Raw genomic sequence first — 21,053 nt, 5'->3', positions numbered from 1 at the left:
TATTAACAAAATAAAATAAATAGAATAAATATGTATAAATAAAATCAATCAATAAATAGAGTAATAAATACGTACAAACATATATACAGGAGCTGTGGGGAGGGGGAGGAGGGGGAGAGGAAGGAGGGGGCTCAGTCTGGGCTCACCCTTAGCCTGAGGGCCTTCTTCACAGCCACCTGAGGAGCCTTTCTAGACTGTGAGCCCACTGTTGGGTAGGGACTGTCTCTATATGTTGCCAACTTGTATTTCCCAAGCGCTTAGTACAGTGCTCTGCACACAGTAAGCACTCAATAAGTACGATTGATTGATTGATTGATTTTGGGCCCTACAGGAGCGGCCATGGCCCAGCTGGCTGGGTTCCCCCAAGAGTGGGTGAGGGTACCATTTAATTCAGCAGGGGAAGGCTGCCAGGGAATCTCTCCTCTGACTTGAGGAGCGACCCCCCTTCCCTGCTCTTTCCCTCAGCTCCCCCTCCCTCCGTCCCACAGCACTTCATTCATTCATTTATTCGTATTTATTGAGCGCTTATTGCGTGATGATGATGGCATTTGTTAAGTGCTTACTATGTGCAGAGCACTGTTCTAAGCGCTGGTGGGGAGATACAAGGTGATCAAGTTGCCCCACGTGGGCCTCACAGTCGTAATCCCCATTTCCCAGATGAGGTGACTGAGGCTCAGAGAAGTTAAGTGACTTGCCCAAGGTCACACAGCAGACATGTGGTGGAGCCGGGATTCGAACCCATGACCTCTGACTCCAAAGCCCGGGCTCTTTCCACTGAGCCACAATGCTTCAGAGCACTGTACTAAGCTCTTGCGAAGTACAAGTTGGTAACATATAGAGACGGTCCCGACCCAATGGCGGGCTCACAGTCTAGAAGGGGGGGAGGCAGACAACAAAACAACACATATTAACAAAATAAAATAAGTAGAATAGTAAATCTGTACAAGTAAAATAGAATAATAAATCTGTACAAACCTATACAGGTGCTGTGGGGAGGGGAAGGAGGTAGGGCGGGGGGGATGGGGAGGAGGAGAGGGAAAAGAGGGCTCAATCTGGGAAGGCCTCCTGGAGGACGTGAGCTCTCAGTAGGGCTTTGAAGGGAGGAAGAGAGCTAGCTTGGCGGATGTGCGGAGGGAGGGCATTATAATAATAATAATAATAATAATAATGGCATTTATTAAGCGCTTACTATGTGCAAAGCACTGTTCTAAGCGCTGGGGGGATACAAGGTCATGAGGTTGTCCCACGTGGGGCTCACAGTCTTCATCCCCATTTTACAGATGAGGGAACTGAGGCCCAGAGAAGTTAAGTGACTTGCCCAAAGTCACACAGCTGACAAGTGGCGGACATCAATTATATTGATGTCTGTCTCCCCCCTCCTCTGGACTGTGAGCCCGTTGTGGGCAGGGTTTGTCTCTCTTTAGAAAAGCACCTTGGCTTAGTGGAAAGAGCCCGGGTTTGGGAGTCAGAGGTCGTGAGTTCTAATCCCAGCCCCGCCACTTGTCAGCTGAGTGACTTCGGGCAAGTCACTTAACTTCTCTGTGCCTCAGTTACCTCATCTGTAAAACGGGGCTTAAGACAGTGAGCCCCACGTGGGACAACCTGATTCCCTTGTATGTACCGCAGTGCTCAGGACAGTGCTTGGCACATAGGAAGCTTGTACTTCCCAAACGCTTAGTACAGTGCTCTGCACACTGTAAGCGCTCAATAAATACGATTGATTGATTGACTGAAAGTAAGCGCTTAACAAATTCCATCATCATCATTATTATTAACAAATACCAATATTATTTATTGCCGTATTGTACTTTCCAAGCACTTAATACAGTGCACTGCACATAGGAAGCGCTTAATAAATACGATTGGATGAAACGAATGGACCCTGCCCCTCTCTCAGTCAAATTAATGGTATTATGGAGTGCTAACTTTATTTATTATTGTATAATTTATTTATTTATTTTACTTGTACATATCTATTCTATCTATTTTATTTTGTTAATATGTTTGGTTTTGTTCTCTGTCTCTCCCTTCTAGACTGTGAGCCCGCTGTTGGGTAGGGTCTGTCTCTAGATGTTGCCACCTTGTACTTCCCAAGCGCTTAGTGCAGTGCTCCGCACACAGTAAGCGCTCAATAAATACGATTGATTGATTAGCTCTGTGTATCCACCCAGCGCCTGGCATGTAGTAAGCCCTTAACAAACACCATTATTATTATTATAATGTACAGAGCACAACGGAATTAGCAGACACGTTCCCTGTCCATAGCAAGCTCTACCTCTCTTCTCTCTCTCTTTCTCTTTCCCTTAACACCATTATTATTATTATAATGTGCAGAGCACAATACAACGGAATTAGCAGATACGTTCCCTGTCCACAGCAAGCTCTATCTCTCTTTTCTCTCTCTTTCTCTTTCCCTTAACACCATTATTATTATTATAATGTGCAGAGCGCAATACAACGGAATTAGCAGACACGTTCCCTGTCCACAGCAAGCTCTATCTCTCTTTTCTCTCTCTTTTTCTTTCCCTTAACACCATTATTATTATTATAATGTGCAGAGCGCAATACAACGGAATTAGCAGACACGTTCCCTGTCCATAGCAAGCTCTACCTCTCTTCTCTCTCTCTTTCTCTTTCCCTTAACACCATTATTATTATTATAATGTGCAGAGCGCAATACAACGGAATTAGCAGACACGTTCCCTGTCCACAGCAAGCTCTCTCTCTCTTTTCTCTCTCTTTTTCTTTCCCTTAACACCATTATTATTATTATAATGTGCAGAGCACAATACAACGGAATTAGCAGATACGTTCCCTGTCCACAGCAAGCTCTATCTCTCTTTTCTCTCTCTTTCTCTTTCCCTTAACACCATTATTATTATTATAATGTGCAGAGCGCAATACAACGGAATTAGCAGACACGTTCCCTGTCCACAGCAAGCGCTCTCTCTCTTTTCTCTCTCTTTTTCTTTCCCTTAACACCATTATTATTATTATAATGTGCAGAGCGCAATACAACGGAATTAGCAGACACGTTCCCTGTCCACAGCAAGCTCTCTCTCTCTTTTCTCTCTCTTTTTCTTTCCCTTAACACCATTATTATTATTATAATGTGCAGAGCGCAATACAACGGAATTAGCAGACACGTTCCCTGTCCATAGCAAGCTCTACCTCTCTTTTCTCTCTCTTTCTCTTTCCCTTAACACCATTATTATTATTATAATGTGCAGAGCACAATACAATGGAATTAGCAGACACGTTCCCTGTCCATAGCAAGCTCTATCTCTCTTTTCTCTCTCTTTTTCTTTCCCTTAACAAACACCATTATTATTATCATAATGTGCAGAGCACAATACAACGGAATTAGCAGACATGTTCCCTGTCCATAGCAAGCTCTGTCTCTCTTTTCTCTCTCTTTTTCTTTCCCTCCCTCCCCTCCCTCTTTCTTTCTTTCTTTCTTTTTTTTTTTTTTTACCTCTCTCTCCTCCCCTCCCTGGCCTTGTATCAGGTTTTGGTTTCGCTACGTCAGTGGACCGGCTCCCTTTCCTTCCCTCTGCTCTCCTCCCCTTCGACCTGCTGCTGCTCCAGGAAGTGTTTGCAGGGAGCCGGAGTCGGTGGGTCCGTCTGTCCATCCCATGGCAAGTCCAAATCCCGGGGGTCTGCCCGGCCCCGCCTTCCTCCACCTCGGGATTTAGGGGCTGGGGTGGAGGATGGTTTAAATCACCCGCTTCAGCCCCACCTCAGGTAAAGCAAATACCTCTTCCTCTGCAGGCAAACCTTTCAGAGGGTCTCTGGGCGTCAGACCAGTCACTTAGCAGCGACAGTATTCCTGGAGGACCTCTATAAACTAACCCTTCTCTTTCTATACCTGTTCAGGTGTCTGTTTTAATAATAATGGCATTAAGCGCTAACTATGTGCAAAGCACTGGGGAGGTTACCAGGTGATCAGGTTGGCCCACGGGGGGTTCACAGTTTTAATCCCCCTTTTACAGTTAAGGGAACTGAGGCCCAGAGAAGTTGTAGACTGTGAGCCCACTGTTGGGTAGGGACTGTATCAATATGTTGCCAACTTGGACTTCCCAAGCGCTTAGTACAGTGCTCTGCACACAGTAAGCGCTCAATAAATGCGATTGATTGATTAAGTAATAATAATAATAATGATGGCATTTATTAAGCGCTTACTATGTGCAAAGCACTGTTCTAAGCGCTGGGGAGGTTACAAGGTGATCAGGTTGTCCCATGGGGGGCTCACAGTTTGAATCCCCCTTTTACAGACGAAGTAACTGAAGCCCAGAGAAGTTAAGTGACTTGCCCAAAGTCACACAGCTGTCAATTGGCAGAGCCAGGATTTGAACCCATGAGCTCTGATTCCCACTATTGGGTAGGGACTGTCTCTATATGTTGCCAACTTGTACTTCCCAAGCGCCCAGTACAGTGCTCTGCACACAGTAAGCGCTCAATAAATACGATTGATTGATTTCCACTGAGCCATGCTGCTTTTATATCAGATTCCTAAATTGGTAGCCCGGAAGCCATCACTTTGGGCCCGGCATGGCCGCACTGCCTGAGGGTCTGAGTTTCCAAAGCACTTCTGCTCACTGGACATGGGCTCAGTCGACCACACTGACAACCAAGTTAAGTGGCTGTATGGCTACTGGCAGATAAAACACTGCTATATTCATTTATTCGGCAATATGATTCCTTCCTGGTTAGGAATAGAGGTCTTTATTTGGGCTGCCTAAACACTTCCCTGATCTGCTCCCACAATCTCTAATTGATGTGTGTTTGTTCCTTCTAGGAATCATATGACATTTTGGAACAAATACCCCCTTCAGTTTTCACCATTATTGAATAAGTGAAGGCTTCCAGGAGAAACAGCATGCTATATAACCTACTTTAGGAGGCCATTTGCTGTGCAGCTTATGATTTTGGGTTGGGGTTCCTAGGCTAATTTTTTGAAAATTAGCAACTCATTTAATGCATCATTAATTTGTGACTAGCTGGGGTCCCTGTGAATGCATTGCCTTCACTTCTATTTGATCTTTGCTTACACTTAATACTGTCCTGTTATTTTTAGACTTTAGCAAATATTATTCCTTGGATAATGTTCATTTTCTATTCAAGAGTATAGAGTAGTTTCACATTGGAATGACTTTGCAGCACAGATGTTGTTGAATTAAATTATCTCCCAAAGTAATTACATTTTAGACCAAATAGGCTAAGAAATTGGAAAAACTGAACCTCTTCTTTAAATTCCTGTTATTAAACCCTAAGCAAATGAAAGCCAAACTTCCAGTCTTTCTTTGGGTAGCCTGATGACTCAATCTATGTAGCATCTAACAGGGAGAGTGTCTCCTCCTTGTTTAATTCTGTATCCATCATGAGGGCTTGTTGGCTCCTTGGATAAAATAAGCTGCTAACAGGAATTTTTGATTACAGTATTTCCAAAGGTTTATTTAGGAGTGCCACTTGCTACCCTGAGAGAAAGCAAAGCCTGGTGGGAAGAACACAGAACTTGGAGTCAGGAGACCTGAGTTCTAGTCCTGACCCTGCTACTTGGCTGTTGTTTGACCTTGGGCAAGTCATTTAATTTCTCTGTGCTTCCATTTCCTCATCTCTAAAATGGAGATATTACACCAGTTCTTCCTCCCTCTTGGATTCTGGGACAGGAACTGAATCCAGTTACCTTTTATGTACTCCAGTGTTTGACACACTATAAGCACTTAAATACTATTAGTATTATATTTTAATCTGGTTTGCCTCTCTGGCAAATATTGAGGTATTCTCTCAAGTGCCTTAGGGGCAGGGAATTTATTTTGTGCTTCTGTTGTATCTCCCCAGTGCTTAGTCCAGTGTTTTGCATTTAGTTTGTGCACAATAAATGCCATTGCTACTATACAGGGCACAACTTTGGTGGTGAGGGCTCTTCTAGGGTTAAGAGGACCTCCGTGATTCCCAAGACTCTTGGAGGGAGACCCAGAAGGACTGAAACACTACTTTTTCTCATGTTTTGGTGGACCTTCTTGGGAGATTTCTCTTGGTCCAGACCCCCACGGATGCAATAAAATCCTGGTGGGTTTAAAAAACAAAACAACACCCCCCCCCCCCCAAATAGGAACATCAGAAAAGGCCTTTTTTTTTTTCTAAACTGGCATTCATTTTGATCAGTTTGTTTTGGTTTCTAAAGCCTTCCCCCTCTCTCCCTTTTTCTCTAGGGTGAAGAAGAAATGCTGAAATGGAAGGAGTGTGGAAGTATTTTCTCACCATTTTGCTAGCAGGTAGGGCACTGCAGTAACTTGTGAACCAGCCATAGCTATTAATATCACTGTGCGCAAAGCACTTTACTAGGCGCGTTACAACAGAAACAAAAAGACATGTCATTTACCCTCAAGGAGCTCATAATGGGGGAGATGCAGAAAATCCCAACTAATACCTCAGTTTCTCTTTCAATGTGGAAGCTGTGTCCCCTATTAAGGAAAACTCATGCTTTACTTTACACCTCCATCTGCATAATGCTCAGCATATAGTAAGTGCCTAAGAGACACCACAGTTATAATGTCTGCCACATATGTATGCACACAACCATTTCTTCAGACTCTATATTAGATACAGGCAGGTGGATTGGGAAGATTGTCTAATTCCCTGGTAGTGTTCTAGCCCAAATATATCATGTAACCATATGATGTACAGTGCTCTGCACACAGTAAGCTCTCAATAAATACGATTGAATGAATGTGACAAAACATGAACCAAATGAGAGGCGTTGCTCTCTTACCGAATCATTCAGTTGTATTTACTGAACACTTACTGTGTGCAGACCACTGTATTAAGTGCTTGGAAGAGCACAGTATGACAGTACAATCTAAATTGGTAGACACATTCCCTGCCTGTAATAATAATAATAATAATAATGGTATTTGTTAAGTGCTTACTATGTGCCAAGCACTGTTATAAGCACAGGAGTAGATACAAGGCAAGCAGGTTGTCCCAAGTGGAGCCCACAGTCTTAGTCCCCATTTTACAGATGTGGTAACCAAGGTACAGAGAAGTGAAGTGACATGCCCAAAATCTCAACTGACAAGCGGAAGACCCGGGATTAGAACCCACGACCTCTGACTCTCAAGCTCGTGCTCTTTCTACTAAGCCACACTGCTTCTAGTGGAAAGAACACGAGTCTGGTAGTCAAAGGACCTGGGTTCTAATCCCAGCTCTGCCATTTCTTTGTGGCCTGACCTTGGGTAAGTCACTTTACTTCTTGGCGCCTCAATTCCATCATCTGGAAAGTGGGGATTCAATACCTCTTCTCCTTCTTACTTACACTGTGAGCCCCATATGGAACTTGATTATCTTGTATCTACCTCAGCCCTTAGTTCAGTGATTGGCACATAGTAAGTACTTAACAAATACCATTTGTATTATTATGGAACTTTTGGTCTAGAAGGGGAGACCCCTATTAATATAAAATTAAATTACGGATATGTACATAAATTCTGTGGAGATGAGAGTGGGACAAATAAAGGATGCACATCCAAATGCAAGGGTGGTGCAGATGGGAGAGGGAGGAAAGGAAATAAGGACTTAGTTCATTTTGGAGGAGAAGTGATTTTAATAAGGTTTTGAAGTTGGGGAGAGTGGTGATCTGTCAGATATGAAGCAGGAAGGAGTGGGTGAGAGGTCGGTAGCAAGAGAGACCAGTTTGAGGTATGATGAGTAGATTGGCATTAGAGGAACAAGGTAAGTGTTCTGGGTTGTAGTAGGAAGTCTGTGAGGTAAAATAGGAGGGGCAAGGTGAATGATTGCTTTAAAGCTCTTCAGAAATTGCAAAAGTGCTCAGGAGTCAAGGAGATGAGAATGGCAAAGGATGGCGTGGCAGGGAGTGGAGGGCTTAGCACTCCTTGGGGTGGTCTGGAAATCATTCATTCATTCAATCGTATTTATTGAGCGCTTACTGTGTGCTAAGCTGTACTGTACTGTACTAAGCGCTTGGGAAGTACAAGTTGGCAACATATAGAGACGGTCCCTACCCATCAACAGGCTCACAGTCTAGAAGGGGGAGACAGACAACAAAACAAAACATGTGGACAGGTGTCAAGTCGTCAGAATAAATAGAAGTAAAGCTAGATGCACATCATTAACAAAATAAATAGAATAGTAAATATGTATAAGTAAAATAAATAGAGTAATAAATCTGTACAAACATATATACAGGTGCAATGAGGAGGGGGACAGGAAAGAGGGAGCTCAGTCTGGGAAGGCCTTCTGGAGGAGATGAGCTCTCAGTAGAGGAAGTGAGATTTCATGGAGGTGGCAAATCACACCCAGAGGTGAGATTTCATCTAGCTAAGGGAAATGACATAGCAGATGATAGCTGAAAAAGGGAATCAAAAGCCAGGGCCAGCAGGCTGGTTATTTTTGAGTGGATTAGCATGTAACCTAGGACAGAGGGAGAGAAGAGGGATGATGCAGGACAGTCTTAGCTTGTAAATTCTCCCGGAATCCACCTGGGAGGTGGCTGAGGTCAAGACCAGACTGTGGATGCAGGAATGGAAAGAGAGCCATGTTCTGGGAAGTATAGGGAGAAGTCTTTGTTCTGCTCTCTGGCTCTGAGTGGAACCCCCCAGTTGTACTTAATATTTGTGGGAATGGTGCAACCCCCCTCTATTTCAGGCCGCTGGAGAGGGAAGTGGGGAAAGACAGGTTCAGAGGTGGGCAAAAGTTGGAAGGCCATGCTTTTCTGGCATTCTTTCTTCCAGTTTTGCCCACAGATCCTGGAGCTGGGCCTCAGGAAGCCACAGCCCAAACTGAGCTCTTATTTTGGAGAATGGAAACTGGGGATAAAAAGAGGGGAGAAAGGAAAAGATAGAGAGAGGGCTAGATTACCCTTACTCTGCTAAGGTCTGTCATTGTTCTGACCTGTGGTAGAGGGAGGTGAAGTTGAGGACTAAGAGAGTCAGTCAGTCAATCACATTTATTGAGTGCTTACTGTGTGCAGAGCACTGTACTAAACGCTTGGGAGAGTACAATATAAGACACATTCCCTGCCCACAACAAACTTACAGTCTAAAGGGGGAGACAGGCATTAATATAAATAAAATTACAGCTACGTACCTAAGTGCTGTGTGGCTGGGAGGGGGAGGATGAATGAAGGGAGCAAGTCAGGGCGATGCAGTAGGAGAAGAGGAAAGGAAGACTTAGGGAGGGCCTCTTGGAGGAGATGTGCCTTCAATAAGGCTTTGAAGGTGGGGAGAGTAATTGTCCCTGGGATATAAAGAGGGAAGGAGTTCCAGGCCAGAGGCAGGATGTGGATGCGAAGTTGGCAACGAGATAGGTGAGTTCGAGGTACAGTGAGAAGGTTGGCTTTAGAGGAGCAAAGTGTGCAGGTTGGGCTGTAGGAGGAGAGTAGCAAGGTGAGGTAGGAGGGGACCAGGTGATTTAGTGCTTTAAAGTCGATGGCAAGGAGTTTCTGTTTGATGCGGAAGTGGATGGACAACCACTGGAGGTTCTTGAAACGTGGTTTAAACAGTTTGTAGAGGCAGCAGAGTGAAGTATGGACTGGAGTGGAGGCAGGGAGGTCAGCCAGGATGCTGATACAGTAATCAAGGTGTGATGGGATAAGGCCAGCACTTGCCCTTGAAAATAACTTCCTGTGGGTCTGAGCCAAGGATAGGATGCATGTGTCAGTGTTTACAGCCACCCACTCAAAAAGTGCACTTTGGAATGGAGACATCACAAGTGCCCAGCAGTATTTTACAATGCCACACCTGGAGGGTGTGAGCACTGTCAGGCCCGGAGTTCCCCCATTGCTGGGTCAAGGGTTGAAGGAAAGACTGTTCATGGGACTTGGAACCCTGGTTACCGAGAGCGCAAGCCTGGGAGTCAGGAGACCTGGATTCGCATCCTGGCTCTGCCATTTCCCTACTGTGTGACTTTGGTCAAGTGACTTCACTTCTTTGGGTCTCTGTTTCCTCATCTGTGAAATTGGGGTTCAATACTTGTTCTTCCTCACCTTTAGATGATGATGATGGCATTTGTTAAACACTATGTGCAAAGCACTGTTCTAAGCGCTGGGAAGGATACAAGGTGAACAGGCTGTCCCATGTGGGGGGCTCACAATCTTCATCCCCATTTTACAGATGAGGTAACTGAGGCACAGAGAAGTTAAGTGACTTGCCCAAAGTCACACAGCTGACAAGTGGCAGAGCTGGGATTTGAACCCATGACCTCTGACTCCAAAGCCTGTGCTCTTTCCACTGAGCCACGCTGTTTCTCAATAATAATGATGGCATTTATTAAGCGCTTATTTTGTGCCAAGCACTGTTCTAAGCACTGGGGAGGTTACAAGGTGATCAGGTTGTCCCACGGGGAGCTCACAGTCTTAATCCCCATTTTACAGATGAGGTAACTGAGGCACAGAGAAGTGAAGTGACTTGCCCAAAGTCACCCGGCTGACAGTTGGCGGAGCCGGGATTTGAACCCCTGACCACTGACTCCAAAGCCCATGCTCTTTCCACTGAGCCACGCTGCTTCTCACCAAGTGGGACAGAGGCTGTGTCTGATCTGATTGAATTGTAGTTACCCCAGCACTTGGCACATATCAAGCACTTAACAAATACCACTATTATTATTATAACTACTAATAATAATCCTCCCTGTCCCCCTGACTTTCCCCACTTGACTATCTTTCCTAATTCTCGCTGTCCTTTAGCATCATCCCTTCAACCCACTCCTTCCCCCCTCAAAACAACCAATCGTTAAGGTTATCAGAGTGTATTGAGCATCATCAGGGTCCGAACTACTGTCTGTCCACAGAAGAAAAAGTCCCTGGCCCTGAAGAGCTTACACTCCCATGGAGAAGATGAATGACATATATTACCAACTATGCAGTGGGTAAAATCCAAGCATATAAAAAAGAGCAAATATACTTAATTCTCCTATAACCTGAGTGTTGAGGTCTCGTCTTGCCAAGGCGCCAAGTGTAATGAGCAGGTTGGGGGTGAAGGGACATCACATTGAAAAGCGCATGTGCCATCATTCATTCATTGTCATATTTACTGAGCGCTTACTGTGTGCAGAGCAAGCGCTTGGGAAGTACAAGTCGGCAACATATAGAGACGGTCCCTACCCAACAACGGGCTCACAGTCTAGAAGGGGGAGACAGACAACAAAACAAAACATGTATACAGGTGTCAAAATCCTCACCCATGTTAGCCGGCTATGGGTAGACTAGGACTAGAACCCAGGACTCCTAATTTCCAGAGTGGGGCTTTTTCCAGTGACCCCAGCAGGGGCCCCACGTTGAGGAATGTTCACATCATGGCTCGCCTTATCCAAACAGACTCAGGTTGACTGAAGAAACTTCCTTGATTCCTTAACCACGTTCTAGACAAAAATGTGTATTAAAAACACTGACTATATTGGAACTGAGAAATATAGTTGGAACTGAACTGGTTCCCCAAAGCACATATAATAGCACACACAATATGCAGTGATTGGTGCTTTTTTTTTTGTTCAATTTTTTTTATTTAAAGAAAAGGTAGAGATTTGGAGTTCCAGGCTTCTCAGTGTGGTTTCTCCCATTTTCAAAATGTGAAGCAGATTTGGATTTGTGATGAGGCCAGATTGATTCCTGGGAGGATCGATGAGTTCTAGAGAATCCATGGAAAAGTGGGAGTTTAGCCCTGCTGGTTTCCTAGCCTGGACTTAGAGGATTCTGTCGGGTGAGATTCAGTGGCCTGAGTTCTGGTCTAGTTAGAAACCTTATCTCTCTCTCTCTCTCTCTACATGAGGGGCAAAATTGGGAATAGTTGGAACCCATCCCCTAGACACTAATTCCTTTGCCCTCTCTTTTTTTCTCATCTTCAATGGTATTTATTGAATGATTACTATGAGCAGAGCACTGTACTAAACACTTGGGATAGTTCAGTACAACAGAGTAGACATTCCCTATCCACAGCAAACAGAGCCTAGAAGGGGAGACAGACATTAATATAAATAATATTCTCAAAACTTCTTAGAACCACCTTCTCTCTCATCTCCTCTATTGCACTTTTGTACATTTATGAGCATGACCATTTAAGCCATTCTTTCTCCTATTTGTCTCCTCCTGTTAGACTGTAAGCTCCTTGTGGGCAAGAATCATGTTTCCTCCTTCTGTTGGCCCCTCCCAATTGCTTAAACAGTACTCTGCACATCTCAGGTGTTCAGTAAATATTACTGATTGACTGGTTTACAAATCTGAATTTTTTATTTTATTTTTTTGTCTTCAGTGTCTGGTTCCTGTTCCCACATTACAGAAGGCCCCCAAAATGTAACGGTCCTGGAAGGCTCTGAGGCGCGATTTAACTGCACAGTCTCACAGGGCTGGCAGCTGATTCTGTGGTATATCAACGACCAGGTATCCCTGAGTGTCACTGTCAATGGACCCATAATTTCAAGTGATCGCATCATCCCCGAGAGTTACCAATCTGGGGACTATTTTACCTCTGAAATAATTATCCGTGACGTGCGGCGGAGTGATTCTGGAAAAATCAAATGTGGTCTCCAGAACAGCACTAAAGAAGGAATCGCATTTCTTTCTGTTCAAGGTCAGTCTACATCTTCTCCTGTTTTTTTCATAAATGAAGTATTTGTATTTAATTCTTTAAGCCTACATTGTAATGGAAGTCCACACAAGGAGAGTCTTTTTATGTGGACATAGCGGTCAGAATTGTGGGCCCTGCTTTGAACTTTTCACACATATGCGTGCACACACACATCCACACACAAATATCGTCAGTGTCATCTTTATGTATACAGGATATATACATATGTGTGTGTGCTTTTATATATATATATATGTACATGCACATGTATGTATATGTCACTGTTAGGGCTGGAGAAGGTCATCTTGGTCAATCCCCCTTCCTCGATGTAGTTTTTTTTCTACTGCAGTTAAACAATAAGATAGACTTTCCTCTTTCTGAACTTAAAGATGTTCAAGGAATGACTCCAATTCATTCCAGAATCAGGAAATTATTTTAACCGAAGTATAAGTGGGAACTTGATTCAAGTTGATAAAATAACCATAGGGGAGGATGGGGCAAACTCAGAAATGTTCAGATCCTACACTCGGAGTACGAGGGGATCCCCGGGGAGGATGGGGCAAACTCAGAAATGTTCAGATCCTACACTCGGAGTACGAGGGGATCCCCTGATGAAAATTGGAGGTGGTAGGCTCGAAACAAACTGCACGAAGAGGGTGGTAAGCTTATGGAATTGATTGCCACATCAAGCTATTCAGGTCCAAAATATCGGTACATCCCAAAGGAATTTGGATGAATTAATGCAGGAGAGGTTGCTGGACTGTTAGTTAGGGATGTAAATGGCAAAGTTAAGGGCATTAGATGGTCCCAAATCACGAGGATGGATGTCACATTCCACCAAGCATTCTATTGCTCGTTGTCTGAGCATTTGGGTTGAATGGACCATTGGCTTCACTCAGTATGAAGTTGCTTATGGCTGTACACTCAAGTGATTTTTCTCTTGTTTTATTATCAGTTGATGGAGACCCAGTTGGTCTCGAGAAGCAACCTGGCTTAGTGGAAACAGCCTGGGTTTGGGAGCCAGAGGTCCTGGGTCCTAATCCCGGGCTCCACCACTTTGCTGTGTGACTTTGGGCAAATCACAACTTCTCTGTGCCTCAGTTCCCTTATCTGTAGAATGGGGATTAAGACTGTGAGCCCCACGTGGGGCAACTTGATGATCTTGTATCTACCCCAGTGCTTAGAACAGTGCTTGGCACATAGTAAGCGCTTAACAAATACCATTGTTGTTGTTGTTATCAAATATGCCATTTTTCAGCTACCTCTCAGCATTCTTTTCAGGCTAAATTATTCCTGGTCCTTTAATCTTTCCCCATAGCTCTCTCCCTTATCAACCCTTTAATCATTTTCCAGCCCACAGCTGAACCTTCACTGACTTCCTTCTCTAGATGTATTTTGATTTAGTGGTATATTTTTTGCCCCAGTTGTATTTCTTTTTTTGTCTAAAGGCCATTCTGATGAATAGTGGCTTTCAGAGGCTAATCCTGGAGACCTTGTTATTATGTACAACTATGTAACATCCAAGTGCACTCAAAACTTTCTTATCAGAGTCATTGTATGAATTCTGTTTAATGGATGGGGTTGTGTTTCCTGTCTTCAGTGTTGCTCTATTCTGGGAATTATGGTTTGAGGTTGCCAGTCTCCTAATGTACCATGCAATTTGGTCATGTTACTGAACCACCTGATACAACATGGCTGAAACTTCTTGTTCTGACCATAAATTATGGAGCAGAAGTGACGATCTGTGTTGTTGCGCCTGATCGAATGGGCCATGAGGTTTCTTAATCGAGTCGAAAGCACTTAGGTACTATATTCAGCATTCAAAGACAGGACCAGATCACCAACAAATGGTCCGAGGACATAGCTCATGTGCACTGAAACAATGCTCACAATAACACAGTTCTTCAGGGAGGGAGCACAGGAGGAGAATTGGTGACAACAAGATCACCAAGCAACTGATATGTAGTAAACTGAAAAGAGGCATGCACAATCTTGTGAAGGCAGAATAAGTAATGTAAAAATGGAGAAGCCCAGTTTCAAACAATGTAATACAACAATGGACAATTGGGAGGCTATTGCAGCAGATAAGACCCGCTTGGAGAGTAGCAGTCGGGAGAGGAGTTGGTCTATTTGAGCAAAGCCTTCGTGTATTAAATTAATGGTATTTATTGAGTGCCTAGTCTGTGTGAAGCACTGTACTAAGCACTTGGGCTATCAAGAGACAGGCTGTGCATGGGGAAAGAAGAATCTAGCTTTACATGCAAACAATGGGGAAGAGAATGTCAGTCACACATCCATCTTTTCAGTGACCCTGGCCTGTTCTGTAACGTTGTTGTCAAATGTAAAGGGCAGCTTTATTCCAAGATGCTCACTGGCCTCAAAAGGGATCTTACAATGGAGCTACTCATTTCCTTTTTGCTTTGGGAGCCAAGGATTAGCATCTAGAAATACTTTTCTTACATGCCAGCCCCAAACCTAGATGGGCTGAGATCAAAGAGACACAGTCATTCTTTGCCAAAACTTTGAACACCACCTTCCTGAGTAAATATTTGCCATAGAATCAGAAGGCATTCTTAAAAGCCAATGGGAAATTCAGTTTTGATCTCCTGCCTGGAAATGCTTCAGGAAGTCTTGAATCAGGTGCTTTCAGTGGTTCTGAATGTATTTCTTGAAGGCTGGGTCTGTGTCAGGCACCTTGTTTCCTTTTCAAGTTTAATTCTTGAGGGTAATAATAATTATGCTACTTGTTAAGCGCTTACTATGTATTAAGTACTCTTCTAAGTGCCGGGGTAGATACAAGTTAATCAGGTAGGACACAGCTCCTGTCCCTCATGGGACCCACAGTTTAAGGAGGAGGGAGAACAGGTATTGAATCCCCATTTTACAGTTGAGGGAACTGTGGCACTGAGAAGCTAAGTGACTTGCCCAAGGTCCCATAGCGTGCCAGGGGCAGAGCTGAGGTTAGAACCCAGGTCCTCCAACTCCCAGGCCCATCCTCTTTCCACTAGGCCATGGTGCTTTTCTGGATCCAGGGTTCCCACAGTATTTTGGTGTGAGATTTCTGATTCATCGTTGTCCTTACAATATTTGGTTTTTACCTGGATTTCTCTTCCAGTAGGTAAACTTTAAGAAAAGTTGGCTTTTCTTTACCATGCCCCAAATCCATTCATCTTGCAGATGACTGCCCTAAGGGGAACCACGTTCTCTTAACCTAGACTTGGCCTAAAAAATCTCACTCTCGGTCCTCTGGGGAAGTCAATTCCAAATATGATTTTGTAAAGTTGAATGAAAAAAAAATAGTCTGAATAGAGATGCTATTGTCATGTCCTCTGATATATTTTTTTTTTCTTTCCATAGTCAATGGATCTTTGTGTATTAAAAATGATAGCCTTGTATTAATTGAGGATAAAGCACATGAAATTATTTGTGAAGCCTCAGGCTGGGACCCGCTGCCAAATATTAGTTGGGTGATCGATGTTCTCGTAAATCACTCGAGCTATTATTCCTTCCCCAAGCCCGGTGACCTTCAAAGTTTAGTGAGCATCCTTTCTCTGACGCCACAAGGCAATGGTACCCTGACTTGTATAGCTAGCATGGCAGGGTTGCCTTTCACCCAGTCGGTAATGGTCCATCTCACCGTGATTAAGTCTCCCTTAGGTAAGTGAACTTTCTTTTTACTGCATATTTCCAACCCTCTTGGGGACAAGGCCTTTCATCGCTCTAACCTTTCGGTTGGGTCGAGCGGACCCAGGGAAATTGGGATAGGACATAACACTGAGATTCTTGTGATTTAAGGAAGGATTTCTGTGCTCTAACCTATAAGAGTCATAACCTTGAAGTTTTGTCGTGGCCAATTTTAATCTCTCCCTACTAGGCCATAGGAGAACTTTGCAGGCTATTGTTTAGTACAGTTATTGCTTAATTTAGTGCTCTGGGCTCAATAAATGCCACTGATTAATTATTGTTCCATTATCTGAAGCTCACTTATTTGTGGGGATCTGAGGTCTTGGCTTTCTGTCCCCTCCACTTGCCTATTTGCATCTCGCTCTGTTTCCTTTCTGTCAGCCTTTTTTATGCTTGCTTCCCCAACCCCCTTGGCTCGAGCGCTCTCTCCTGTTCTGTGCTCCTGTATTGCTTTATTCTAGCTCCTCTGCCCCCTATTCTTCCTCCTTCCCCTTTAAAGCATACTCAGAGTAGAATTCCTACAGGCTTCAGGCTGAAACTGTAGGAGAATGAAATGGCCAATATTTGAGGTGGCAGCTGAATTTAAAACACCCTTCTCCAGAGCATTGTTCGTTAGACTTGGGCTTCAGCTGTACAGGCAGTGTACAAATGTCTTTTCCGGCTTTAATCAAGAAATTGAAGTTTGGGACAACTCCTCTAATCAGACAATTTAGCAGCAGTAATATAGTTAGTAAGGAAGCAGGGTGGCCTAACAGAGCACAAATTTGGGAGTCAAGAGACCAGGGTTTTAATTCTGGCTCCACCATTCGCCTGTGATGAGGTCTTGGGAACCTCACTTACTTTTTCTATGCCTTAATTTCCTCCTCTGTGAAATCAACTGTATTTATTGAGTGCTTACAGTGTGCAGAGCACTGTACTCTTGGGAGAGTACAACAGAGCAGAGTTGATAGGCACATTCCCTGTCCACAACAAGCCTACAGGCTAGAGGATGAAATGGGGATTAAATAACTGTTCTCCCTCCCCATTAGACCATGAATAATAATGATGGTATTTGTTAAGCGCTTACTGTGTGCAAAGCACTGTTCTATCCCCTGTGGGACCAGATAGGGGGGTGAGAAGAGGTGAAATATGAGGGGAAAAAAAAAGCTCATATTTATCCTGAAGTTGTTTTAGAAACAAGACCAGGTAGGATACACTCTCAGTCTCTAAAAGTGGACTGAGGGCAGGAGATGAGAGGAACCTCACCAGTATGAGCTTTGAAGTGACAGCAGTAATTCCACATTGATCCATTTTTTTTTCCTCTTGGTTTTCCTGTAAAGCACCCTATGATAGGAATAGTGAGAAGCCGCATGGCCTAATGGACAGAGCGTGGACCTCTGGGTTCTAATCCCTGCCCCACCACTTGTCTGCTTTGTGACCTTGGGCAACTCACTTCACTCTCTGGACCTCAGTTACCTCATCTGTAAAATGGGGATTAAGATTGTGAGCCTCATGTGGGACATGGACTGTGTCCAACCTGATTAGCTTGTATCTACCCCAGCACTAAGTACAGTGCCTGGCACATAGTAAGCACTTACAAATTCCAATAAAAGAAGTAGCATGACCTAGTGGAAAGAGCATATAGCTGGCAGTCAGGAGACCTGGGCATTAGTTAATCCCAGCTCCACCACTTGTCTGCTGTGCTGTGTCACTAAACTGTGGCTATTTCCTTATGTATAAAATGGGGATAAAGTACTAGGTCTCCCCTCCCTCTTGGAATGGGAGGCCAGTGTGGGATGGGGGACCGTGTCCAATCTGATTATCTTGTATGCACCTCAGCATTTAACACAATCCCTTGGCCCAATTAATCACAGGATAAATACTATTGTTATTATTTATTCATTCAATCATATTCAGTGCTTACTGTATGCAAAACACTTGGGACAGTACCATATAACAGTAAACAGACACATTCCCTGCCCACAGCAATCTTAATATTTATGCAAAGGTTGCATTCTGAGAAAATTAATTGAGTCCAACATCGCATTCATTTCCATGGGATGCTCACAGACTGTTTTTTGTCACTACAGTGGGCCTTGAATGAGCAGGCTTGGGGTCTGAACAAATTCAGTTTCCTTACTATATTTATGTTTTATGTCTGCCTCCCCGGTTTGAGTGTAAGCTTCTTGTAGACTGGGATCGTGATGCTTCTTTGTTTTGTACTCCCCAATAATAATAATAATAAAAATGGCATTTGTTAAGCACTTGCTATGTGCAAAGCACTGTTCTAATTGCTGGGGGGATACAAGGTGATCAGGTTGTCCCATGTGGGGCTTACAATCTTAATTCCCATTTTACAAATGAGGTAACAGGCACAGAGAAGTGAAGTGACTTGCCCAAAGTCACACAGCCGATAAGTGGCGGACCTGGGATTAGAACCCATGACCTCTGACTCCCAAGCCTATGCTCTTTCCACTGACCCACACTGATACTAAGTGCAAAATCATTGGCTTCTGTGTCCTAGTTGGTGGTTTCTATATCCCAGATCTTTTTTCTATTCCAAGACCAAATTATTTCCTTGCCTGTGAAATTCAACAGCTCTATTTCCACTGAGGCTCACTTGCATGCAAACCCATCACTTCTCAGCAATAATTACCTGAACAATTGGATATGAAAATGTAGAATAAAATCAGCTTTCTCTTATTAGGAATGCAAAGGAAAAACAGGAATGTTCTATCCTGATTCATAATTCACCCTATAAAGTGACTTTGCGAAATCAAGTAGTCACTGATCTATTTTTAAGTTTTGGGGAGGTGGGGGTGGGGGCTCCCTTTCTTCCCCCCTCTCTGGTTTGCAAGCAGCCGAATTTAGCTGAGAGCTGAGCAAATGGAGTGAACGGCATTAATTAATGAGCAGGGAAGGAGAAGGCTGGAGAGAGAGAAACCATGGAGACAAAACCAAGGTGGCTGCCTTGCAATGTATTTTATCGGGCTCACTTTGAAAAGGGTAATTTGGTTTAAATTATTCATCCCGATTCAGGGTAGGTGGCAAATACATGGCAGTGTGTTCCACAGCGGTCTTATGCAACCAAGCCCTCATTACTGCTCTTGACTATTAAATCTCAGCTGAGAAGTCAGAAGATGCTCTGTGAGGTATTAACGAGAACACTCAAGTTTATGGATGGGGGAATTAATGAGTCTGCAGCCCATTCACCATGCTAGGTGGGACCCGGTGGTTGGTTTTGATAAACATCAGTCAACTTCACTGCCTACTTGTTTCCTGAACTTCTTAGGCGTTTCCCTTTTCTTTTCTGGTGACCCCCTGAGTCAGAAATGAAGGGGAAATAAATAGCTCTTGGAGGATAATTAGTTCTTAATTTTAAAAAAATAGCAAGCAGTAAGGGGGAGGGAAAACACTTTGAAAGCAGAAAGTTTTGGGAACCACTTTGAAAGCAGACAAGTTTTGGGAAAGTAAAACTCTACAGTAATAGCTTTTTTTCCCCCCCAATGAATAAATTGAAAGTAATTCTGGGAAAAGAGATCAGTTCATTTACAATAAGACTCTGGTTGGACTAGTGATGCCTCCTGTCCCAAGTGACAGATGAGACCAGGGTCTAGGGCTTCACACAGAGGAATTGATTATAGTGCTAATAGCTTTCTCAATGCCACTCATTTGCTCTCACCCTTAGCAACCACATTTCCCCTGCGGGGGCAGGGGTACAACAAGGGAATAGGCAGGCAGGGGTGCAGCATATTGTAAACTGCAACAGTGCTTTGCACATAGTAAGCACTTAATAAATACCATCATCATCATCATTATTATTATTATGTGTGGGCTTCACCCATGTTAGCCACCTGCAGACAGCACTGGAGCCAGTCTTAATTATATTTCAGTGCTCACTGTGTGCAGAGCACTGTATTAAGCATTTGGGAGAGTACAATATAAGAGACACGTTCCCTGCCCCCAGTGAGCTTACAATCTTGAGGAGGAGACAGATATTAATAAATAAATTACAGATATGCACTTAGGTGCTGTGGGAGGGGGCCTGGGAGGTTTTGAAAAGATAAAGACAAAACAACTTAAGTATTCAGGGACAACAATGAACATAAGACATATTTAGCTCCCTCTAGACTGTAATCTCCTTGGGAGCAGGGAACAAACTCTATTGCATTGTACTCTCCCAGTGCTTAGTTCAGTGCTCGGCACACAGTAAGTGTGCAGAAAATACCATTGATTGACTGATCATACCAAAAAGGGGAGAAAGAAAGAAAGCTTGCTAGTGTATACTAGTGACTTTGAAGATCCTGAGTTTGGAGATGGGCCCATAATCTTGCTCTTTCATTGATTAGGCAGGGATTGTCAAAGCAATCTATTGCATCTTTCAGCTTGGTCAAGTGAGTGATGTTGAACCAGAGAAAGCTGCTACCAGTCTCGGGACAGAAAAAAGACCTGTTTTCTGGGGGGAACTGGCATGGTGTTGACTGGCAGAGTAGGAGTAATGCTAAGGGAGGATAAATAAGCCTCTGATAAGGGAGCAGAGTCAACAAATATGGCCAAAAAAGGCAACAGCTGTGCTCTTTGAACTGGGCCTGACAGAAAATAGGGCTGATCTCTTCCAATCCCACAGTGGTTAGTCACAGTGAAGGCCTACTAGATTGTAAATTCTTTGAGGGCAAGGGTTGTGTTTACCAACTCTGTGGCATTATGCTCTCCCAAGCACTTAGTATAGTGCAGTGCACACAGCATGTGCTCAATAAATACCACTCCAGTGAGTCAGAAATAAGTATCTTGGGCAGAATTCAGGACCTA

At 43.8% G+C, this 21,053-nt stretch overlaps 1 protein-coding gene across 4 annotated transcripts in view; it reads left to right on the top strand.

Annotated features, from left to right (window-relative positions):
• The first annotated feature begins 3,578 nt into the window (after positions 1–3,578).
• Positions 3,579–21,053, top strand: part of IGSF5 (immunoglobulin superfamily member 5) — a 30,790-nt gene continuing 13,315 nt past the window's right edge. For all 4 annotated transcript variants that reach the window (XM_038760580.1, XM_038760579.1, XM_038760578.1 and 1 more), the window contains exons 1-4: positions 3,579–3,744; positions 6,216–6,278; positions 12,267–12,584; positions 15,939–16,238. In XM_038760580.1, coding sequence (XP_038616508.1) covers positions 6,236–6,278; positions 12,267–12,584; positions 15,939–16,238 — 661 coding nt within the window. In that variant the 5' untranslated portion in view covers positions 3,579–3,744; positions 6,216–6,235. The remainder of the gene's footprint in view (positions 3,745–6,215; positions 6,279–12,266; positions 12,585–15,938; positions 16,239–21,053) is intronic.

Source organism: Tachyglossus aculeatus, chromosome 18 (genome assembly GCF_015852505.1).
Source record: "Tachyglossus aculeatus isolate mTacAcu1 chromosome 18, mTacAcu1.pri, whole genome shotgun sequence".
NCBI classification, from domain to species: Eukaryota; Metazoa; Chordata; class Mammalia; order Monotremata; family Tachyglossidae; genus Tachyglossus; species Tachyglossus aculeatus.
Note: the sequence above shows the minus strand (reverse complement) of the source record. Positions and strands in the feature narration are given on the sequence as shown.